Raw genomic sequence first — 20,912 nt, forward strand, 5'->3', positions numbered from 1 at the left:
TAGAACAGAATGGACTAGGAACCATAGAGAATAGGGAACAAGGAATGCTGGGAAGAGAAAGGAAACATGGGAAGGAGTAAAAAACATAAAGGAAGGCACACCCAGATGTCCAAGAAAAGAAGAAAATAAGAAAAGTACAGGTGAGTGGGAGGGTCAGATATACCTGACAACGCGGTGAACAGCAAAAGAACGAGGCCCCATGCCCAATTTGGGGCCTCTGTAAGCACACAGCAGTAGGGGTCGCGTCGCGTCAGATAAACGCGTGCTGCTGCCCGAGCCGAAGGTTTGGCTCGTGCCGCGTGCAGTGGCGCGACAAAAGCCTCTAGTATTTCCTGCATGGGACACCATGTCATAGCCCCTACGCGCCTGCATCTGGCAGTTCTGGCCCTGTAAGTGCATCTTTTGCAGTAATAGGATATCGGTAGTGTGTCGGTGGACAAATGTGAGCACCGCTGTACGCTTCACCTTGTCTAACAGGCCGTTTACATTCCAAGACCGGACTCTTAACGGTTGCCGTTGTGGAGTTCTTGTTAGTTGCCACAGATATTGGGGACAGTGAATCGCAGGGGTTTCTCTCAGTGTCTCGTTGTTTGTCGTACATGTACCTGTATGCACTGTTTTATGTTTGCTATGTTGCGTGCCTCACGTCGAGGTGCATAAGTAATACCTTTCTATGCAACTGTGTCCTAGTATGTCAAACAAAAGATAGATAAAAACATTTTTTTCCCCCAATTCTGATAAACCTACAAAAACCTTTTCCCCCAACTCCCGCCCCACCCCACCCCATGCTTCCCTCCCAGAAACACCTGTCGCCCTGTTCAAAAACTCCAACATAACCCTGCAAACATAACAAAACAAAACCTACAACAGTTAGCACTAAGCCGAGTTACGTTAGGGGGTATTGTTGGTGGTCCTCCTTTCTATAAAGGATAATTAGAAGTCTTCAATGTAAGTACAGTTAGATCACAGGGCTGCTTGATATGTCTGAGTCAGTATTCTGGGCCACCATTTGGAAGGGGGGGCAGAGGGGAGCCTGGTTAGATATCTCATCTGGGCTCTGCGAACCCCTAGATGGTGACAAGGAGATTTCTTGTTTCAGTGGAGTTCGCAAAGAGAAATCACTGTTGGGGCCCCAGCGTCATCGCTGAGATCGAGTTCTGCTGCACTGGGGCTTGGGGGTGTGTGCTTGCAACAGTAGTTCGCGGCCTTTTGGAGGTACACATTGGGGTACTCTTGGTATTACTGCCTGGGTGCTCCTCTGTGAGCCATTGCCAGGCCAAGGCTGGTGAGTTGAAGAAATGGGTTTTGTTTGTGTGGATCACTCAGAGTTTTGCCGGGAAGAGGAGGCGGTACTGGAGGCCCATTGACCTCATCTTTTGCTTAATCTCTGTGTAAGACCTTCTTTGTTATTGAACCTCGTGTATGTAGTCAGGAAATAGGAGGACTTTGGTACCTTTGCAATGGAGGTCTGGATGCATGCAGGCTTCAATGAGTATAGTGTTTCTGTCCCTGCAGTTTTAAAATGCAGGCTATCATGGGTTTTGGCAGTGCCCCCGGAGGTGGCCTCAGATTTAAGGCCCGGTGGGCTTGCACGACCGCAAACCATGTCGACAGGCACTCGGGTGGCATCCAACTCTTTATCCATGCCTCCAGAAAGTCTGCGGCCTGCTGTGTCTCCATCCCCTCAGGCACTCCCAGCACATGTATATTGTTGCGCCCCGAACGACCCTCTGCTTCTTCTGCCTGGCGGTGGAGTTACGTCGTTTTGGTCAAAAAGCCTGCCACTTGGGTTTTAAGGGTAGCTACTTCATCTTCCACCGTCGGAATTCTAGCAGAGGCATTTTGGAGGTCTTGTTGGAGCAGGGCCACGTTCTGCCACACTTCGCCTATTTTTGTTTCCACCACAAATTGGGAGGATTGTATCGCATGCATAATAGTATTAAGTTTGTTGACATGCCTTGATGTTTTCTCTCCTGAGGGATCGCTGGTGGCTGTAGCTTTATGGCCAGTAATGTACTGATTCATCCGCGTTTGTGCTATGTTCGATCTGGGTGGCTTACCTTTGCCAATTGTAACGGTTGTTTTCCAGGGATTGGCGGCACCATACCTCTTGTTGAAAGTACTCCAGCTGCCGGGCCTCTGTACATTGTACCCCGCTTCAGGTCCTCCCGGTTCCTTAGTACCCTCAGGCCACGGACACCACGCACAGCCGCAACCTTCTGGAGCAGCAGGGGGGTTCACCACTCCACAGCTCCCCCACTTCCAGCGGGCCCATCTACCGGGACCATCTTCCATAAGGCTCTCCCCCGGGGCACTTCCGGTCTAAGGCAGTTGTCCCCTTCAAATACCCTCCTATCCGGCTCTGCGGTTTAGTGCGTCTGCGACCACCAGTGGACCCACCACATGCCGTCACACATCAGGCTCTTGCCGCAAGGGCCGCAGCTCCTATTCAGTGGAGGTGCTCTGGGGTCCCAAGCAGCCCAACACCCCTGTCCTCGGTCGCGTCTCCCCACTGCAGCTGTTCTCCTCAAGTGTCCTGGGCAGTCTCCGCCAGTATTGATGGTGCTGAAATCGCCATTGGGTCTGCCGTTCGCCGCTCTGCAAAAGGGGAGCCTCACTAGCACCACCTCTTGTCGTCTAGGCCCGGCTCCCGCATAGTCCAGCACGGGGTCTGTAACGCCTCTCCAGCGGACTGCTCAAGGGCCCCAGGAGGTGCAAGCGTCAGCGTCTCGCCTCCAGGCCGCAACTATCCTCCGTCTAGTGCACCAGGCCTGTTCACTCTCCAGATGTTCCAAGCCCCAGGTCTCAGGATGGGGAGGCCCGAGTGCTCGCTTCGCACTCAACGTTCTGGTGGTGTTGGTACCAGACGGCACTTCTGCCCAGATATAGTTCAGATCTATGGGTGTAGCAGGTTTCCAGTCCACATGCATCATTTTCTCTGCATCCACATCGTCAGATTGCTGCAAGATCTTCCCAGATCTACCCAACCCCCATGTTAGGCCTGTCAGCCATTGGTTTGCCTACTGTTGCAGGCTGGTAATTGCGATTCCTCAGCTTCACACTTGCCTCAGGTGGGTCCCCGGCAGTCTCGGCGTGATTACCAGGGCTTTAGCAGTTTAGCTGGCTACTCATTTTAATGGATTACGGAGGGGGATTGGGAGCACCCCTAAAGTGAGGCTGCCATGTTGGCGTGCCTGGCCACGCCCATACTTCAGATTGTCAATGCTCAATGAAAGGATACTTTTCAATAGTCTCTGATTGGGGAGGAACGAGGCTAGTGACCCCATGAGAGAATCCAATGCTGGAGAACGACAATTAAAGGTAAGTCACATTTCTTCTCCAGTATTGACTCTTTCATAGAGTCACAAGTTTGAATCAGAATTGCAAGCGCAGTTCATTGTATGTTATGTGACATTGGTATTAAGAATATTGATTTACTTAACCCTTCGCTGCCAGGCCTTTTCCCCCTCCTGCGCCAGGCCTTTTTTTGCCTATTTGGGGCAGTTCGCGCTTAGGCCCTCATAACTTTTTGTCCACATAAGCTAACCAAGCCAAATTTGCGTCCTTTTTTTCCAACATCCTAGGGATTCTAGAGGTACCCAGACTTTGTGGGTTCCCCTGAAGGAGGCCAAGAAATTGGCCAAAATACAGTGAAAATTTCGTTTTTTTTAAAAAAAATGGAAAAAGTGGCTGCAGAAGAAGGCTTGTGGTTTTTCCCCTGAAAATGGCATCAACAAAGGGTTTGCGGTGCTAAACTCAGCAGCTTCCCAGCTTTCAGGAACAGGCAGACTTGAATCAGAAAACCCAATTTTTCAACACAATTTTGGCATTTTACTGGGACATACCCCATTTTTGCAATTTTTTGTGCTTTCAGCCTCCTTCCAGTCAGTGACAGAAATGGGCATGAAACCAATGCTGGATCCCAGAAACCTAAACATTTCTGAAAAGTAGACAAAATTCTGAATTCAGCAAGGGGTCATTTGTGTAGATCCTACAAGGGTTTCCTACAGAAAATAACAGCTGAAAAAGAAAAATATTGAAATTGAGGTGAAAAAAACATCAATTTTTCTCTACGTTTTACTCTGTAACTTTTCCCTGCAATGTCAGATTATCAAAAGCAATATATCGTTACGTCTGCTGGACTCCTCTGGTTGCGGGGATATATAGGGCTTGTAGGTTCATCAAGAACCCGAGGAACCCAGAGCCAATAAATGAGCTGCACCCTGCAGTGCGTTTTCATTCTATACCGGGTATACAGCAATTCATTTGCTGAAATATAAAGAGTAAAAAATTGCTATCAAGAAAACCTTTGTATTTCCAAAAAGGGCACAAGGTAAGGTGTTGAGGAGCAGTGGTTATTTGCACATCTCTGAATTCCGGGGTGACCATACTAGCATGTGAATTACAGGGCATTTCTCAAATAGATGTCTTTTTTACACACTCTCCTATATTTGGAAGGAAAACATTTAGAGAAAAACAAGGGGCAATAGCACTTGTTTTGCTAATCTATGTTCCCCCAAGTCTCCCGATAAAAATGATACCTCACTTGTGTGGGTAGGCCTAGCGCCCGCGACAGGAAACGCCCCAAAACCCAACGTGGACACATCCCATTTTTTTTAAAGAAAACAGAGGTGTTTTTTGCAAAGTGCCTACCTGTAGATTTTGGCCTCTATCTCAGCCGGCACCTAGGGAAACCTACCAAACCTGTGCATTTCTGAAAACTAGAGACCTAGGGGAATCCAAGATGGGGTGACTTGCGGGGCTCGGACCAGGTTCTGTTACCCAGAATCCTTTGCGAACCTCAAAATTTGGCTAAAAAAACACATGTTCTTCACATTTCTGTGGCAGAAAGTTCTGGAATCTGAGAGGAGCCACGAATTTCCTTCCACCCAGCGTTCCCCCAAGTCTCCCGATAAAAATGATACCTCAATTGTGTGGGTAGGCCTAGCGCCCGCGACAGGAAATGCCCCAAAGCGCAACGTGGACACATCCAAATTTTTGAAAGAAAACAGAGGTGTTTTTTTGCGAAGTGCCTACCTGTAGAATTTGGCCTCTAGCTCAGCCGGCACCTAGGGAAACCTAACAAACCTGTGTATTTCTGAAAACTAGAGACCTAGGGGAATCCAAGGAGGGGTGACTTGCGGGGCTCGGACCAGGTTCTGTTGCCCAGAATCCTTTGCGAACCTCAAAATTTTGCTAAAAAAACACATGTTCCTCACATTTCTGTGGCAGAAAGTTCTGGAATCTGAGAGGAGCCACAAATTTCCTACCACCCAGCGTTCCCCCAAGTCTCCCGATACAAATGATACCTCACTTGTGTGGGTAGGGCTAGGGCCCGCGACAGGAAACGCCCCAAAGCGCAACGTGGACACATCCCATTTTTTTAAAGAAAACAGTGCCTACCTGTGGATTTTGGCCTGTAGCTCAGCCAGCACCTAGGGAAACCTACCAACCCTGTGCATTTTTGAAAACTAAAGACCTTGGGGAATCCAAGATGGGGTGACTTGTGGGGCTCGGACCAGGTTCTGTTACCCAGAATCCTTTGCAAACCTCAAAATTTGGCCAAAAAAACCACCCTTTCCTCTCATTTCGGTGACAGAAAGTTCTGGAATCTGAGAGGAGCCACAAATTTCCTTCCATCCAGCATTCCCCCAAGTCTCCCGATAAAAATGATACCTCACTTGTGTGGGTGGGCCAGGTGCCTGCAACAGAATAAGGCCCAAAACTTGAAGAGATAGAAGGGATAGCACAGCGAGTTTATAAGGGCATATTCTTTTATACATCTTTAGACGGACTCTGCTTTGGGGACCCACATAAGTGAGGTGTCATTTTACTTGGGAGACTGAGGGGAAAACTGGGGAGTAGGAATTTTGTGCTGGAGCGGTGATCCTACTAAGAAAAGTCAGGAAAATATGCTTTTTTATGCACATTTTGAGGTTTACAGAGGAGACTGGGTAAGAAAATGTTGGGGGAGCCACGCAAGCCACACCTCCCTGGACTCCTTGGGGTGTCTAGTTTTTAAATGTTTCTGGGTTTTGTAGGTTTCCCTAGATGAAGGCCGCACCCAGGACCAAAAACATAGGTGGGCCCTCCCCCCCAAACACAGGTATTTTTGTAATATATCATTTTGATGTGTGCACATACATCCGTGATGTGCCAAACACTAAAATTGTGAAAAGAAACACACTTAGGTTATGTGAAGAAGACCCCTCACCCACCAACCAAGTTGGTGGCATGCTTCATCATCGGGGTCCCACCCGAGGCACCTAGCGTGTCACAGGTGTGCTGCGACGCCTGATTACAGCGGAGCAGGTTTTGTCATTTTTTAGCACACATACTGGTTGGATTTGGCACGAGGGTGAGTGATGGTTCAGTGGATAAAATTTTATTAACAAGAGATTTCACAAAAATGAAATGCACTGCTAATAACTGAAAGGCAAAAAAATGAACCAATGACTCACAGCTCGTGAGCTGTAAAGCCGCGACAAGGCACCAACCGCTTTACAGTCCATTCACACACCTTTCATACATGACACGCACAAGACCATTCACACCGCCAGCCACGGGCCCAGCACATTACAACACTCACATCGACAGACCGCGCTACTCAAGGGCCCATCACTTACATACGCCCACATGCCTGATACAAGAATCACACCAGCTGATGGGAGTGTGGACTGCCAAGCGCCACCCCACGCACACCGCCAGCCAAGTGCCACCCCACGCACACCGCCAGCCAAGCGCCACCCCACGCATACCGGCCACCCCAAGCACACCGCCAGCCAAGCGCCACCACACGCACACCGCCAGCCAAGCGCCACCCCAAGCACACCGCCAGCCAAGCGCCACCCAAAGCACACCACCAGCCAAGCGCCACCCCAAGCACACCGCCAGCCAAGCGCCACCCCACGCACACCGCCAGCCAAGCGCCACCCCACGCACACCTCCAGCCAAGCGCCACCCCACGCACACCGCCAGCCAAGCGCCACCCCACGCACACCGCCAGCCAAGCGCCACCCCAAGCACACCGCCAGCCAATCGCCACCCCACGCACACCGCCAGCCAAGCGCCACCCCAAGCACACCGCCAGCCAAGCGCCACCCCAAGCACACAGCCAGCCAAGCGCCACCCCAAGCACACCGCCAGCCAAGCGCCACCCCAAGCACACCGCCAGCCAAGCGCCACCCCAAGCACACCGCCAGCCAAGCGCCACCCCACGCACACCGCCAGCCAAGCGCCACCCCACGCACACCGCAATCACTTTTTTTTATTTATAAACAACAAAGAAACCACTAATTATAAAATAAGCACAAAACTACAAACACAAAAGCTGTAACTAAATACACGACAGAGATGCCAACCGTGAAACATATGAAAATATAAAACAGACAGCTTACGCTCACAGTATTTCCCAAAAGTTTTTCCTTGTGTGGTAACTTCTGAAAACAGCTGGGTACACGCAGCCCAGGCTTTGAAGGGCATTCGGGGCAGTACATCCGGCTCTCCCTCCGGATTGATCTCCGGGCACATACTCTACATTTCTTTGTGGGCATGTTTTTTTTGGGGAGTGGGAGGAATGTGATCTGGAAAGTGCCGATCTTTCAATCTAGCCACATCCTCCACCACTTCTACTCTAGGAACTCTTGCCGGTTCCACCACAATAAGGCTTTCTATCACCGACTCCTGAAATTTAACAAATGTCATCCTTGACTCAGGTGAACAATCCTTGTATACAATAAAGGCATTAAAAGTTGCCAAATGAAATAAATGTAGGGCCAACTTTTTATACCACACATAAGACTTACGAAGAGCAGTGTAAGGTTCCAACCTCTGATCTACTCTATCAACACCACCCATGTGCCTATTGTAGTCCAAAATGCACGCAGGTTTTGCTCACTTCCGCAACCTGACCCCAAACAGCCACAGGGGAAGTACTCTCATCATGGATGGTCGATAGCATGTACACATCCCTCCTGTCTGAAAATTTCAGAGCTAGCAGCTCATTATTCCGCAAGGCACTGCACTGTCCCCTCTCAAGTTTTTTTACAGACATGCTCCCTTGGATAGCCTTTCCGGTTAGAACGGATTGCCAGCAGGACACCGCCAGGCCATATGAATGGCCATGATACAGTTGGCGGCGTCCTTCTGGCGTGGCGGTGCAGGTGGTAGCATCGCCCAGCCGCCTCGCCCGCCAGCATGACTGCTGCTGGATTTCTGCCATAATTGTGGCGGAAATCCAGCAGTGTCAATATTATGGCGGGCAGAAGACCGCCAGCAGTGGCGGTCTTCTGGCGCCCGTGACATTGACGATCTTGGGAAAAGACCGCCGATGTCATAATTAGCGCCATAATATGCAGCCTAGGCAAGTAGGCTACAGTGGTGCAATTCTTCAGATTGTACATAGAAAAGTGTTAAAACACTCATATTCTGCATAATTAGAGATAAATGTTTTACACAAGAGCTCAAATCTCATTCACAAACCCTTTTCTGTAAAAGAAGGAGATGAAGAATAAAAGGACAGTGTAGCCCCATAGGATGCTATTATATGATTCTTATATGATTCTAAACCATGACAGTGCCTTTAAGGCTACAGAGACCACCATTATCCCATCATGCTCAGTAGGTGGTATTTGCTTCAGTTCTTTTATCTGGTCCCTGGTGACAGGATCCTGGAACACTGAACTCGGCCTTTTAGCTTTTCTTTAAAATTAATTTGTGAATTTTGGTTTAAACTACGCCACTCAACATATTTCATCATTCTCTCACATTTTGAGGCTTTTTCTGACAGAAACTTGAGGCGTTGTCTTTATTATTATGCCTTCTCTGTTTCACCAGTGTCCTGCATGTGGGAGGAATACGTCTGTATTCCCTGCCCTCCCTCTAGTCATCTTACAGACCAGTGCCAACATTGCAAGACGTTTTCATGCTGTACCCTGAGGGAGAGAGAGACGATTCATCTCCATGGCACAGAAGAGCAGCGCAGTCTCAAAGTGAGACTTCAAAGCGGGTAGGGGGTCAGTCCTCTACCAGGGCTCTCATTTCTGCCTCTGAGGGGTGTGGAAGGTCCACAAAGAGAGTGCCAGCTCAAAAATGCCAAATTTCCCGATCAACGTTGAGTTAGTTGACGTTGAGACCAGGTACAGCACTGACTTGCTTGCTGTCGAGGAATGGTTCTCTGTCAAGGAAACCACACTGATCGATGTTGAGACAAGATAGAACCCATACACCGTTGACTCACACTGTGAGATACTCATCGTAAAGCATATCGAGGTCAAGGCGGGCAGATCCTTTGGCACTATGGAGCTGTTCAATGTCGTGGAGATAGACGTTGGTGACAGGGGTTGCCTGTGAGTCATCATCTGAGGTCGAAGTCCATCTCGATGTTGAGGAGAAAAAGGAGGTGTATAAATTCTTCAACTGACTCTGGGTACTCAAGGGCTTATTCCCTTTCATCACCAATAGTACTCCGGATTCGCCTCCTCCACCACCACCTCTTCCTCAGCTTACACCTCCTGCACCTCCTGTTTATCCACCTGCACATGAATCTATGGCACCGCCACAGCCTAAATCGCGCTCCAGAATGCGCCATTGGTCACGCCACCACAGACATCATTCCAGGCATTTGTCATCTTCTAGGTGCTCTTGCCATCGCAGCAACTGTTCTTGGACAAGCACATCATTTAGACATTGATCCAGACACACAACGTCCTCTTCATCTTCAACAGGACGCTTCTCACCGACATTAACTGATTCTCCGCCTCCTCGCTTCTTTCTGGTGAACAACATATATCATCCTTCCAGGAGGTTTTAGTAAGGGGCGCAGCAAAGCTAAGCCTACGGATGTTGGTTCCTACACCTACCACATCTGTTATCTTTGAAACGCTTTAACAGAGATCGACGTCAAGGTCCCTACTTCCATTGGTGGAAGGATTGTTGAAGCCTACAGTGGAGCTTTTTCTCACCCCAGCAACGACCAAAATAGCTCCTTTTAGGCTACAGAAGAAATGTGGACCTCTGGAACAAGATCCTCTATTCCTCGTGGTGGATCCACCCCTTGACTCAGTAGTCATTCTGACAGCCAAGAAGTATCCGCTACCACTCCTGCTTCTTCTGTTTCTCCTGATAAGGGAAGCAAGAAATTGGAATCTGTTGGTCGCCAGGTTTGTAACACAGCTGCAGCCACCATGAAAGCCGCAAGTGCCACCACCCTCATGGGTAGATATAATAAAGTGCTTAGGGACTCTATCCAACAAATTGTTAACGACCTTCCCAGGGACAGGAGAGTGGACTTTCTAGAAATAGTAAACGAAGGTCTCATGATATCAAACCAAGTAATCAGCCCTGCAGCAGATTCCTCATTGTTAGCAGCTCATGAATATTCTTTCAAATGAAAAAATTGGGGGTCAAGGTGAATTGATACCGCACCTTCTTCTTATATTCAATATATACGATTTATGGCACTTTTGGTGCATGGGTCATGAGGGCCAACCCCCTAGACATCAAAATAGCCAAAGGCTCATAACATTGAAAGGAAGACCCGGCACTGGGTCTTCCTTTCAAGCTCATGAATATTGTCATAACATAGATTTGAGACAACATTCTTGGCTATGGCTCACATCGTTGAAACCTGAGTTGAGTCCTAGCAACAGTTTTTGAATCTTCCATTTTCTGAATCTACCCTCTTCAGGAGCCACATGGACGAAAAGATGGCTTGCATGAAGTCGAAATGGAAACACTAAAGGCTTTCGGCCTCAAAAGATAAAAGATGTCCCTTCAGGCCTTACCAATGCCGGTTTTACGCTCAGAGGGTTCAAACCCCTCATTGGTACCAGAGTCGCTAGCAGCCACAGCAACAGGACCTTACCAAAAGCACCAACAACAAAGACATTCTAGAGGGAGAGCTGGGCAGCAACCTGCTCAAGGGGGTAAACCCACAAAAGGTGCTGAACAATGAATCTTCTCTTCCTCCTCTTCTGTTGCCCACTCCGGTGGGGGTAAGCATCACACACTATCTTTCAAAGTGGCAGAAGATCACAAAACAGTCCTGGGTGCTAAATATTGTTCAAATTGGTTATTGTCTCAGATTCACCAGCTCTCCTCCGACCATACGACTAAAACCATCCAGGCATCATTTGCACATGCTTTGGAAAGACGTCAACATCTTGCTTCAGAAGAATGCAGTGGAGGTCGTCCCCCAGAAACAATGGGAACCAGGTATCTACTCCAGATACTTTCTGCTGAAGAATAATGGCAAGAACGATTTCAGACCCATTCTTGACTTAAAAACAGCCAGCAAATGGATTCGGAGAGAAAAATGTTCTGATGCTGGGATTACATCAGATCTATTAGATTGACTTTGTTCTATAGACCTCCATGACACGTATTATCATATACCCGCCCCAAAGAAACACCCCAAGTTCTTGAAAATTGTAGTGGGGCAGGACCACTATTAATACCAGGTCCTTCCATTTGGTCTCTAGTCAGCTCCCAAAACCTTTTCCAAGTGCATGACAGTAGTGGCTGCACATCTCAGGAGGCACTGCATCTTTGTCTATCCCTGTCTAGACAATTGGCTAATCAAAACATCAACTTCACAAGAAGCCCAGTGACATTACAACAATTGGGCCTGCACTTCAACCACAGCAAGTCAATCTCAAGTCCAGTTCAGACTCCACAGTATTTAGGAACCTCCCTTGACACCATACAGCAGCCTCATTTATTTTTCTCACTCCGAATGCCCGCCTTCACAAGCTTCCCCTTCAGGAATGTCTTGAGGGTCAGTGGAATCAAGCAACGGTCAACTGGGAAGAAAAGATCGTCCTCTCCCTTCATGTGAAGCAGTCTCTGATATGGTGGCGCTCTCCGACCAACCCTCTTTACGGGGTGCCTTTCCAACAACAACAGGCTCCTTCTCAAACTATAGTAACTGATGCATCATTACTGGGTGGGGAGTCACATCAACCTCCTTGAGCTCAGGGCAGTCCACCTTGCGCTCAAATCATTTTGCTCCTCATTCAAGACCCAAACCCTGCTTGTTCAGACAGACAACACAACCTCAATGTACTGCCTCAACAAGCAGGTGGAATGAGTTCCAGACCTTTGTCCTATGAAGCCAAATTAATTTGGAGCTGATTCATAGCCAGTAACTGCAGATCCCGGCAACTCACCTCCCAGGTATGCAAAATGTGCAGAAAGGCCCCCTCTGCAGAGCCCAGCAAGAAAAAACACTAATGGGTCCTTCATGACAACGTCGTGCAAAACAGCTTCAGGCTGTGGTGCTCTCCGCGCATGGACTTGTTCGCCACCGCAGAAAGCAAGAAATGCCAAGACTATGCCTCAAGGTACTTCCAACCAGGGACCCTGGGGAATACCCAAAGTATGAACTGGTCAGGCAGATTTCTCTATGCCTTTCCTCCAATCCCTATGATCCTCCTCAAGCTGGCCCACTCGAGGGCCAGACTCATCCTGATAGCCCCAGAGTTGCCATGTCAGTGGTGGTTCACGGACCTCCCTCACTGGTCACAGCGTCCAAATCTCAAGCTAACGTCTAGACCTACTGACGAAGTTTGGAGGCCAGATGGTTCACCCCAATCTCTCCTCTTTGTAATTGGCAGCATGGCTCCTGAGCTAGTGCATTATGGACACCTGAAACTGCTACAAGACATTATTAAAGAGGCCAAGTGACTGTCAAGCCATACAACTTATGCCTTCAAGTGGAAGAAATTCTGTATTTGGTGTTCTTCCAAGGGCTTAGACCCTACATCTTGTCAAGAAGAAGCCATCCTTCCCTACAGCCTCTATTTGGCAAAATCTGTCTTAAAATTCTCCTTAATAAACGTTCATTTGAAGGCTCTTACTGCCCTCAGAAAGTGTCCTTCACAAACCTCTTTTTTCAAATTCCCAGTAATTAAAGATTTCCTTGAGGGGTAAAAAAAGATCTTCCATCCCATCAGGCGTCCTTCCCTTCCTTGGGAGCTTAACTTAGTCTTTTTTATGTTTAATGCAATATCAATTAGAGTCTATTCATAAGGCATCTCTACGGCATCTCTCTTGGAAAGAAGCTTTACTCATAGCGATCACACCCGCTCAGAGAGTTAGCGAACCTTAAACAGTTTTCCGTTCCAAAAAGGTAGTTCCCAGAACCCATCTGAAATTTCTTCCCAAAGTTATTTCGGATATTCATGTTAGTAAAATGATTTATTTGCCAAACTTTTTTCAGAATCCTTCTTCTCCAGCAGAGAGACTCCTTCATTCCCTAGATGTAAGGAGGGTCTTGAACTTTTATCTGGACAAGACATGTGACCTGCACTGATTGGGCCAACTTTTTGTCAACTAGGGGCTGGTCCTTGTAGGTTTGGCCACTTCCAAATAATCCCTCTCCCGCTGAATTGTATCCTACATACTTTGTGTTTCCAAAAGGCCAACAATCCTTTGGTGGCAAGACCTAAGGCCCATTCTACATGCTTTGATGAATAATGTCCCTATTATCAAAATTTGTAAAGTGGCCACATGGGGATCTGTTCACGCATTCCCCAAACAACACTGTTTGGACTCTGACTCTAGGACAGATGCTCAAGTAGGACAAGCCTCCCTCAGAAGTTTATTTGCCTAGTCTGATCTTCTCTCTTCTGTTCTTTCCACCGCAATTATGGGGGATGGACTTTCTATTTTATTCAAATACTGATGACTATCAATTCAGATCCCCTATGAGAGAAGAAATAGTTTCTTACCTGTAACTCCAGTTCTCTTATAGGGGAATCTCCATTGAAGTCATAAACAGCCCTCCCTCCTCTCCGGTGGACATTGCAGAGGAAAGTATTGCATTTAAGGATTACTGGTAACTATTGTCAAAAAAGCCTGAAGCAACTGCCACCTACTGAGCATGATGGAATACTTGTGGTCTCTGCAGCACTAAAGGCAAAGTCACATTTTAGACTCACATAATAGCAGCCCTTGGGTCTACACTGTCCTTTTATTCTTCATATATTTCTTTTACGGAAAAGGGTTTGTGATGGAGATTTGAGCTCTTGCGTAAAACATTTACCTCAAATTATGCATTTATACGGGTGTTTGAACTCTTTTCTAAGTAAGATCTGAAGAATTGCACCACTGTTGCCAGTCTGCCTAGGCTGCATATTTTGTTTTTTCTTAAGTGTTTCTGCAGGCCTTCCTGAAGTAAGGCTGACATCTACACTTAAGGAGAGATTATATAAAGAAGTGCTCCAGGATATCTGCACATGGGCGGAACTATTCAAATGCTTATGACTTCAGTGGAGATTCCCCTACGAGAGAACTGGAATTACAGGTAAGAAACTATTCCGTCTTGTAGAATGAGTGAACACCAATGTCTTAGGTGAACAATCAGCCTTAAATTGGCAATACAAAAGCCAAAGCAAATAGGCTGACCTTTTTTGTGGGAGGTCAAAAGCTAGTAGCAATTGACACGACCTCATTCTATCCTTGTAAACTTTTAAACATCTGTTGGATATCTGGAGATTGCAGAGCTATTCAGCATTTTGCAAGAAATGGTTCAGAACCAGGGATTGATTCATTTTACAATTATTTGGTATGAGTTTATGATTCATTCTACAGAATAACTTTGTCATTACAGATTTTAAATGTTATATTCACACCATCTGAGAATTATTTCTGAAGTACAGGGCTTCTGCTTTTTCTGTTTCTGTTGACATCTCTTTTTCTTTATTTCTTGTTCTGGTTTAGGAGCAATCTGCTCTTTTTTAATGATAATAATCTCAATCCTATGATAGCTTGGATAGGAGCTGATTAGGCATAAATTTGGTTGAAACATCTTCTGCATTGTGATGCCTTCTTCACTTGAACGCTCTCAACCAGTGAATCACAAAGTAACTTTTTGATTTCAGCATGACACTCAGCTTCTTTTCAGCATATGAAGCCAGAATTCAACACATTTTGTTTAGGCCAAAATCTCGAGGTCCAGCGCTACTACTGAGCCTGAGTGCATCTGCAACTCTACCATTGTGACATAGAAAAGGAACACACTGCTTCTGAAAGGTGACATTCTTCAAGTATTTGATAGCTTTGCAGAGATACATGCCCCGATGTTCGTGGAATGCACCTGCATGCTGGACTTTGTTAGGTTGTCGGAGTCGAGTGAGTGGAACATCATTTGGGAAATTAACTCGAATCGTCAAGAAGATAAACAGAAAAACATTTCTTTTAGGTCGTATTGTTTCGTTTTAATTGGAGATTGCTTTTTTTCTCCCTTTTGAAGACGTTTTCTGAGATCCGATGATCCAACCTTATAATAGGTTTAGGGGTTTAATGAAGATACCCATGATATTCCAAGTTGGTAACTTTTTCTTCCAGAGATAGATGTGACAATGGCATCTAGACGATAAACATTCTGTATCCTTCTTGACTGCTAAATAAATTAATAAGTATGATTCTTTGTCTATTTTTCTATTTTTTTCTATTGTTCTTACAATAATAACAAAATATACTTGTATAAAAAATTATAGGTGTACTCCCATGGCGCATATATGATTTGAACAATGCAACAGATAATCCCATTGAGCTATTGATGTAGGCTCTGCTTTAGTAACCTACACTGTGAGCCTTTTTTTGAAACAGTATTTACTAAGTTCCAGTGATGGAAAATAATATGCATTCTAAATAATAGCTGTAAAGAGTCGGTAGAAACCCGATTCGAAACAGAACTAATAATCCTTCAACACACACCCTTTTGTTTTTTGTATATTTTTCAGATGGACGAAGCTGAGAGATTTGCCAAAATGGTGGTTGAACTGGGTGACAGGTCGTCTGAGTTCAAAGCAAAAGGCTACCTCGCTTTGGGACTGACATACAGTTTGCAGGCAACAGACGGTAAGGCTGTACATTAAACACAATGGCTGCACACAGAATGTCCAGTTTTGTCGCAAGTGAGTTCATGTCTCTGTCCTTTCTTTCTCACTGGTCCTCCCTAAGCTGGTATGAGTGTGTTCAGGTGGTTAAGGCGCCAGTTCTAAGAGTTTTCTTTATCTCAGGTATCACATTTTTTAATTATAGCAGCGATTACTCAGCCTGTCACTTTCATTGCCTAATAAATTGTGTCAGTGCTATTTGAGTGATAAAATTTGTAAATTCATGGATTATGACAATGTACCACAAGCCATGAATAATTTGGATAGTGCTAGGTGTTCATTGACTCCATGCATGCTACCGTTACTTTTACTTGTCAAATTCTGCTAATTTAAAGCCTTGTTGGCATTGTGTTCCTTTTGACCACCAGCTTGAAAAAAGGCATAGGCATATTTCATAAGATGCACTGACCAGTGCGAGTTTTTCGGTATGTGCTGGATTTCGATCTGGGTGTAGTTTACATCTTCATTGCATATGTGGTTGTAAATTTCACTCGGATGGTGGAGCTGTTTGCTCCAGGGAAGGTACTGTGGCATTCTATAACTTTGTTTCCTTTTTACTCTGCAAAGCATTTGGGCCCAGATGCCGATTTGCACAGTAAAAGTTCCCAAGTACAGCTCAGTTACAAGTAAGACCCCATGATTCAGAGAATTACCCTGTAGGTACCTTCAGACAGTTGAATGCGAAATTGGCAACATTTGACGTGTATTTTGTGACTTATGTGAGTGTAACCCATATTTAAGTGAATCATGCGCTCATCTGAAAATTTGAGGTTAGACTATGAATAAATTATTAGATTAGCACAAGGGGTATTTGTGGCATTCAGGCAAATTTATCTTTCAAGGGAGCGTAGTTTGCAAAAACATTTACACGTTTGTCAGTATTTAAAAATGGAAAATTAGCTCCTTCGTTTTGTACTTGGAGACATAACTTTGTCATCATGTGATATGATCTTACAACATTTTTAATACTGTAATATCAATCACAAAGATTGTGTTAAATGTACGGGTACGTGTTGGCTGCACATTTGACTCAACTGTAATGCATTTCCTGCAATCTCTCAAGACTATCCTTTTTAGGTCAGGCCTACCAGACAGCACAAGCTGCCTGTTTACAAAAGGCCTATTGTCATCTTATCAGGAACTAACAATGGGTTTAAAGCCTTCACATTGCTTACCATTGGTTGATTTTAAAGTCACCCTCATTTGCTTGCTCCTTATTCAATGGCTTGCCTTGTCCATCTTCTGGTTATCCTACCACTGTAGCATATCCTCTTTACTTGTGACCTTCCCCTGCTCTCTTTAAGGGAACTACTTTTTTCTTTTTGTTTAAGCACTCCATAAGAGTGCATGTGTTTTCCAGTTGTCCCTCACTCAGTGCTCCTTGTTGCTCTCTCCCGTGCTCCTTGTTATTCTCTCTCACCCATGTGCTTCTCTCACCTACAGTCCTTGTTGCTCTTATCTGTCTGCTTCTCCCTTCTCCTTCCTGGAGTTCTTTCCCTCATATATGTCTCCACTCGACCATGTTGTTCCCTCCCTCATGGGCTTCTTCCCCAGCTCCCGTGCTTCTAGTATGGCCTTTTTTTGGGGGGGGGGGGGGAGACCTTGAGAATTGCTGCCAGTCCTTCCACTTTATGAATAAAAATGAATTATTATTATTATTATTTTTTTTACCAACCCATCTCGTATTGGCATGCGCTTATGTCATGATGCATGTCAGATCTACATAATGTCGTCCTTTTTTTTTTCTTTTGTTCCTGCATGAAAAGAAACCATTGGCAGAGCTAGTAGGTCTCAAAAGGGAGACCTATTGGCTTTGCTAATGCTCCTTTCTAATTCTTTATTTGAATTATATCCATCTTCATGAGACTACAAAGCCTTCTGTGAATGAGAAGGTTCACCCTCATGCCGATTTCGTGCTCTTGCAGTTTGTCGCTTCTCATGAATACTCCACTTTAAGCATGGCTATGATTATATGAATTGTAGTTCCCCACAAAGAGCAGTGAAATTCCATGCAGGGCTGGGAGGTCCACAGCAGCAGCTGTTGACAAGCAGGATACTGCTTACCAAGACCTCCTCCCTGAAGTCGTAGGAAGAAAGTCAGTGCATGGTAAAAGTGGCATTCATAGAGGACAAGACATTAAACGAGCACAGGATCAGAAAAGTTAGCCATATTTAAATAGTATGTTAGCATCCTGACTCATGGGGCTGGTATTTGATGAGCTAAAACAAAAATATTTTTCATTTAGCAGGCTAAGGACCAGGGGAAATTGTTGTGCTGCTAGGTTAAGTGGCACTTTGATTAATAATTTCCGGCACCCCAGGCATTCATTGCTATTTGCAGTAGCAACCTAACGCTCCCCACCAGTGAAACCCTCGGCAGCTGTCTTGTATTGCCTGTACCTAAAATTGTCCGTGCTAGATATCTGCTCGGCAGGCATGCCATGTCGACCACATTTTCTATGTCTTTGTGCTTCCGAGAGCAGTGTGCCCTATACCCGACGTGGCACAGTGAATGTAAATAGAGGTAAAGCATGAGCAATGCATGAAGTTCTGCATTCAGGCCCCAGAAGCACAGCACAACAAAGGCTACCCTTTGTGCAGCATTAATGCCATCCGGTGATCTCACGAAGAGAAATGGCGGAGGAGGCTTGGCTTTATTCATCTTTAGACTCGTTTTGGTTTTTACATTGTTTGTTAATTGAGAGCCCCGAACACTTAGACGACTCCTGCTATGATGTCATTGTTGGGGTATTTTGCCGATGGTGTCATGGAAACTTGGCTTAAAAGCAAATGCTCTGATGTCACATGTTTACTTGTGCTTCAAAAACGCCCGCATTGGAAGCCCATTCCAATCTCTTTCTACACAAATCATCAACGTAACAAAACATAGGTTACTAATTGTATTTGTTTTCCTTTAGCTTCCCTTCGAGGGATGCAGGAGGACCTTCAGAGGAAAGCTCTCCTTGCATTTCAGAGGTAAGAGCAAGGTTTTTGTTTCTGCTTGTAGTAAGACTGCTTGTGTCATGATTTTGGAAATAGAATTCGAATGTATCCTTTTAATTTACATTGTATTTCCCCTTAGGGAGTCTTCTCTTTTTGCTGTACTTAATCTTTTGCACACACAGTTAACACTAATCTGATGCCTATGCTAGATGCATCCAAACCAGTATAAAATGCTGAGGGTTAACGTGGTGTATCTCAATTAAGCAATGAAATAAATATATGCTGCAGTTGGTGTGAACGGAGCACTCTGCTTAAATTAGTGTCTTAATTTGAACTGGTGGTTGCAGGAAGGCCGCACCAGCTCTCATTTTTTGGGACCGGTACTCTTTTTTTCTCACAAACTTTGATCCAGAATAAGTGGAATACACCAAAGAGAGAAAGAGAAAGGCAGAAATCCAGTGACAAAGGTAGAAAGCAGGGATTAAAAATAACCTGCAAGTGTGAGATAAAGAGGCATGGAGTGCCTGGTGGTGGATTAATGAGACACGAGGTGGAATTAAGACTACTCAGCCTTGGTAGTCGGCACCTCGATCTTTGACCATCTAAAGGCTCCCGAGCAAAACTTTGCGCCCAAATACTTATTCTTTTACAAATTAAGCACTGTGAATTTTCACTCTTGCGTTCCTTTGTTTCCGTATACCTTTATGATGTTGCTTCTATGCAGTCAGTCTTGTTGAAATGCCTCCCAGACTTGCTTGATGGCATGTTTCAAAACCTATCGGACGTTGCTGCTAATTCTGTAGTACCTTAGCAGCCAGTTGTTGTCCCAGATGGGGAGGACTATAGTTTCTTCTCCCCTCTCATTCAGTACCATGACCACTACTTCCCTGTTGAAGGATTATATCAAGTATTATGGAGTTTTGTAAAGCACATATGCTTCCTGCAAGTAAAAACCCGTTTCTGAGATAATTCCCAGAAAAAAGTGTCAAGGGAAACCAACTGCTATGGGAGCAAAGTGCATTACTTTCCTATCATACCAGCCAAGAGAGATAAAGAAAGGCCATGAACGAATGGAAATCCTTCCATTTCCTTTGTGTACAGTCCCTAAGGACCTAGGAGACATATAGACCACAGACTACAGCCTATTGTAGCAAAAGTAAAAAGACAATCTGATTATGAAAGAGTCTCCAAAATAATACTTATTTTGTCAGGACAGTGCTTCAGATGTCCTCAACTTAGAAGTAATCTTCAAATCATGGCTGAGCTGTCTGCAGATTGTACAAGTTATTTATTGTTTTTCCCACCAGCCTCCTACGTCCCCTGAGACACGGATAATGGATTGAACATAGGTCTATATCTCCCAAGGAACTTTACTTCCTAGAATCCGTTAATGGCTCCAATATTTGAGCCTTATGTAACATACCTTCTTCCAGTGACAATACTTTTCAGCTAGCCTTAAGTTATTCCTGGTTGCAATGCTTAAGATTTTACAAATGGTCCTTGTTTCTGCCTGAACAATATTGCAACTTTTGAAGTACCTAAAAATAAGTATTTTATTAGCTCAGTGACTGCTTGAGAGAGGGGAAGAGGTAATATAAGAGAAGGAGAGAGAGCATGATTGAGAAACAGAATTAGATAGAGACGCTTAAAAGAGTCAAGCTGAGCAACAAACTCGCGTCATATAGTGGCAGTGTCTGTGGATTGCCACAGAGACTACGTTCTTGCACCCTGAACGAGCCCTGTTTGTTCGAGAGCTCACAGTTTTATCAAACCATCACGTGTCTGTAAACAAAGGAAAGTCAAACACGTTTACCATATCGCTTGCAGTAGCATTAGAACAAAAGACTTTCATTCCTCTTTGCATCTTTCCACCCTGAAGAGCTGATGCTTGCACTTTGTTTTGAAAAGTGGATGTCAACAAATTCGGATTTTTTGCTGGCCCCTGAATGAACTGGGCACCTCTCGGTTAGGACCGAAGGATTCTTATATAAACCTGTCATCATACCAGCGACACTGAATTCTCAGATTAGGCTTGGCTGTGTTGTTTATCTCCGGACCTCTTCTTAG

The 20,912-nt window shown here is 45.4% G+C and overlaps 1 protein-coding gene across 1 annotated transcript in view; it reads left to right on the forward strand.

Annotated features, from left to right (window-relative positions):
- The window catches only part of TTC7B (tetratricopeptide repeat domain 7B), a 1,338,716-nt gene that overhangs the window by 632,788 nt on the left and 685,016 nt on the right, over positions 1-20,912 (forward strand). Inside the window, exons 12-13 of the mRNA XM_069208186.1 lie at positions 15,747-15,864; positions 18,821-18,878. Coding sequence (XP_069064287.1) covers positions 15,747-15,864; positions 18,821-18,878 — 176 coding nt within the window. The remainder of the gene's footprint in view (positions 1-15,746; positions 15,865-18,820; positions 18,879-20,912) is intronic.

The sequence above is a fragment of the Pleurodeles waltl genome, chromosome 9 (genome assembly GCF_031143425.1).
Source record: "Pleurodeles waltl isolate 20211129_DDA chromosome 9, aPleWal1.hap1.20221129, whole genome shotgun sequence".
Taxonomy (NCBI): domain Eukaryota; kingdom Metazoa; phylum Chordata; class Amphibia; order Caudata; family Salamandridae; genus Pleurodeles; species Pleurodeles waltl.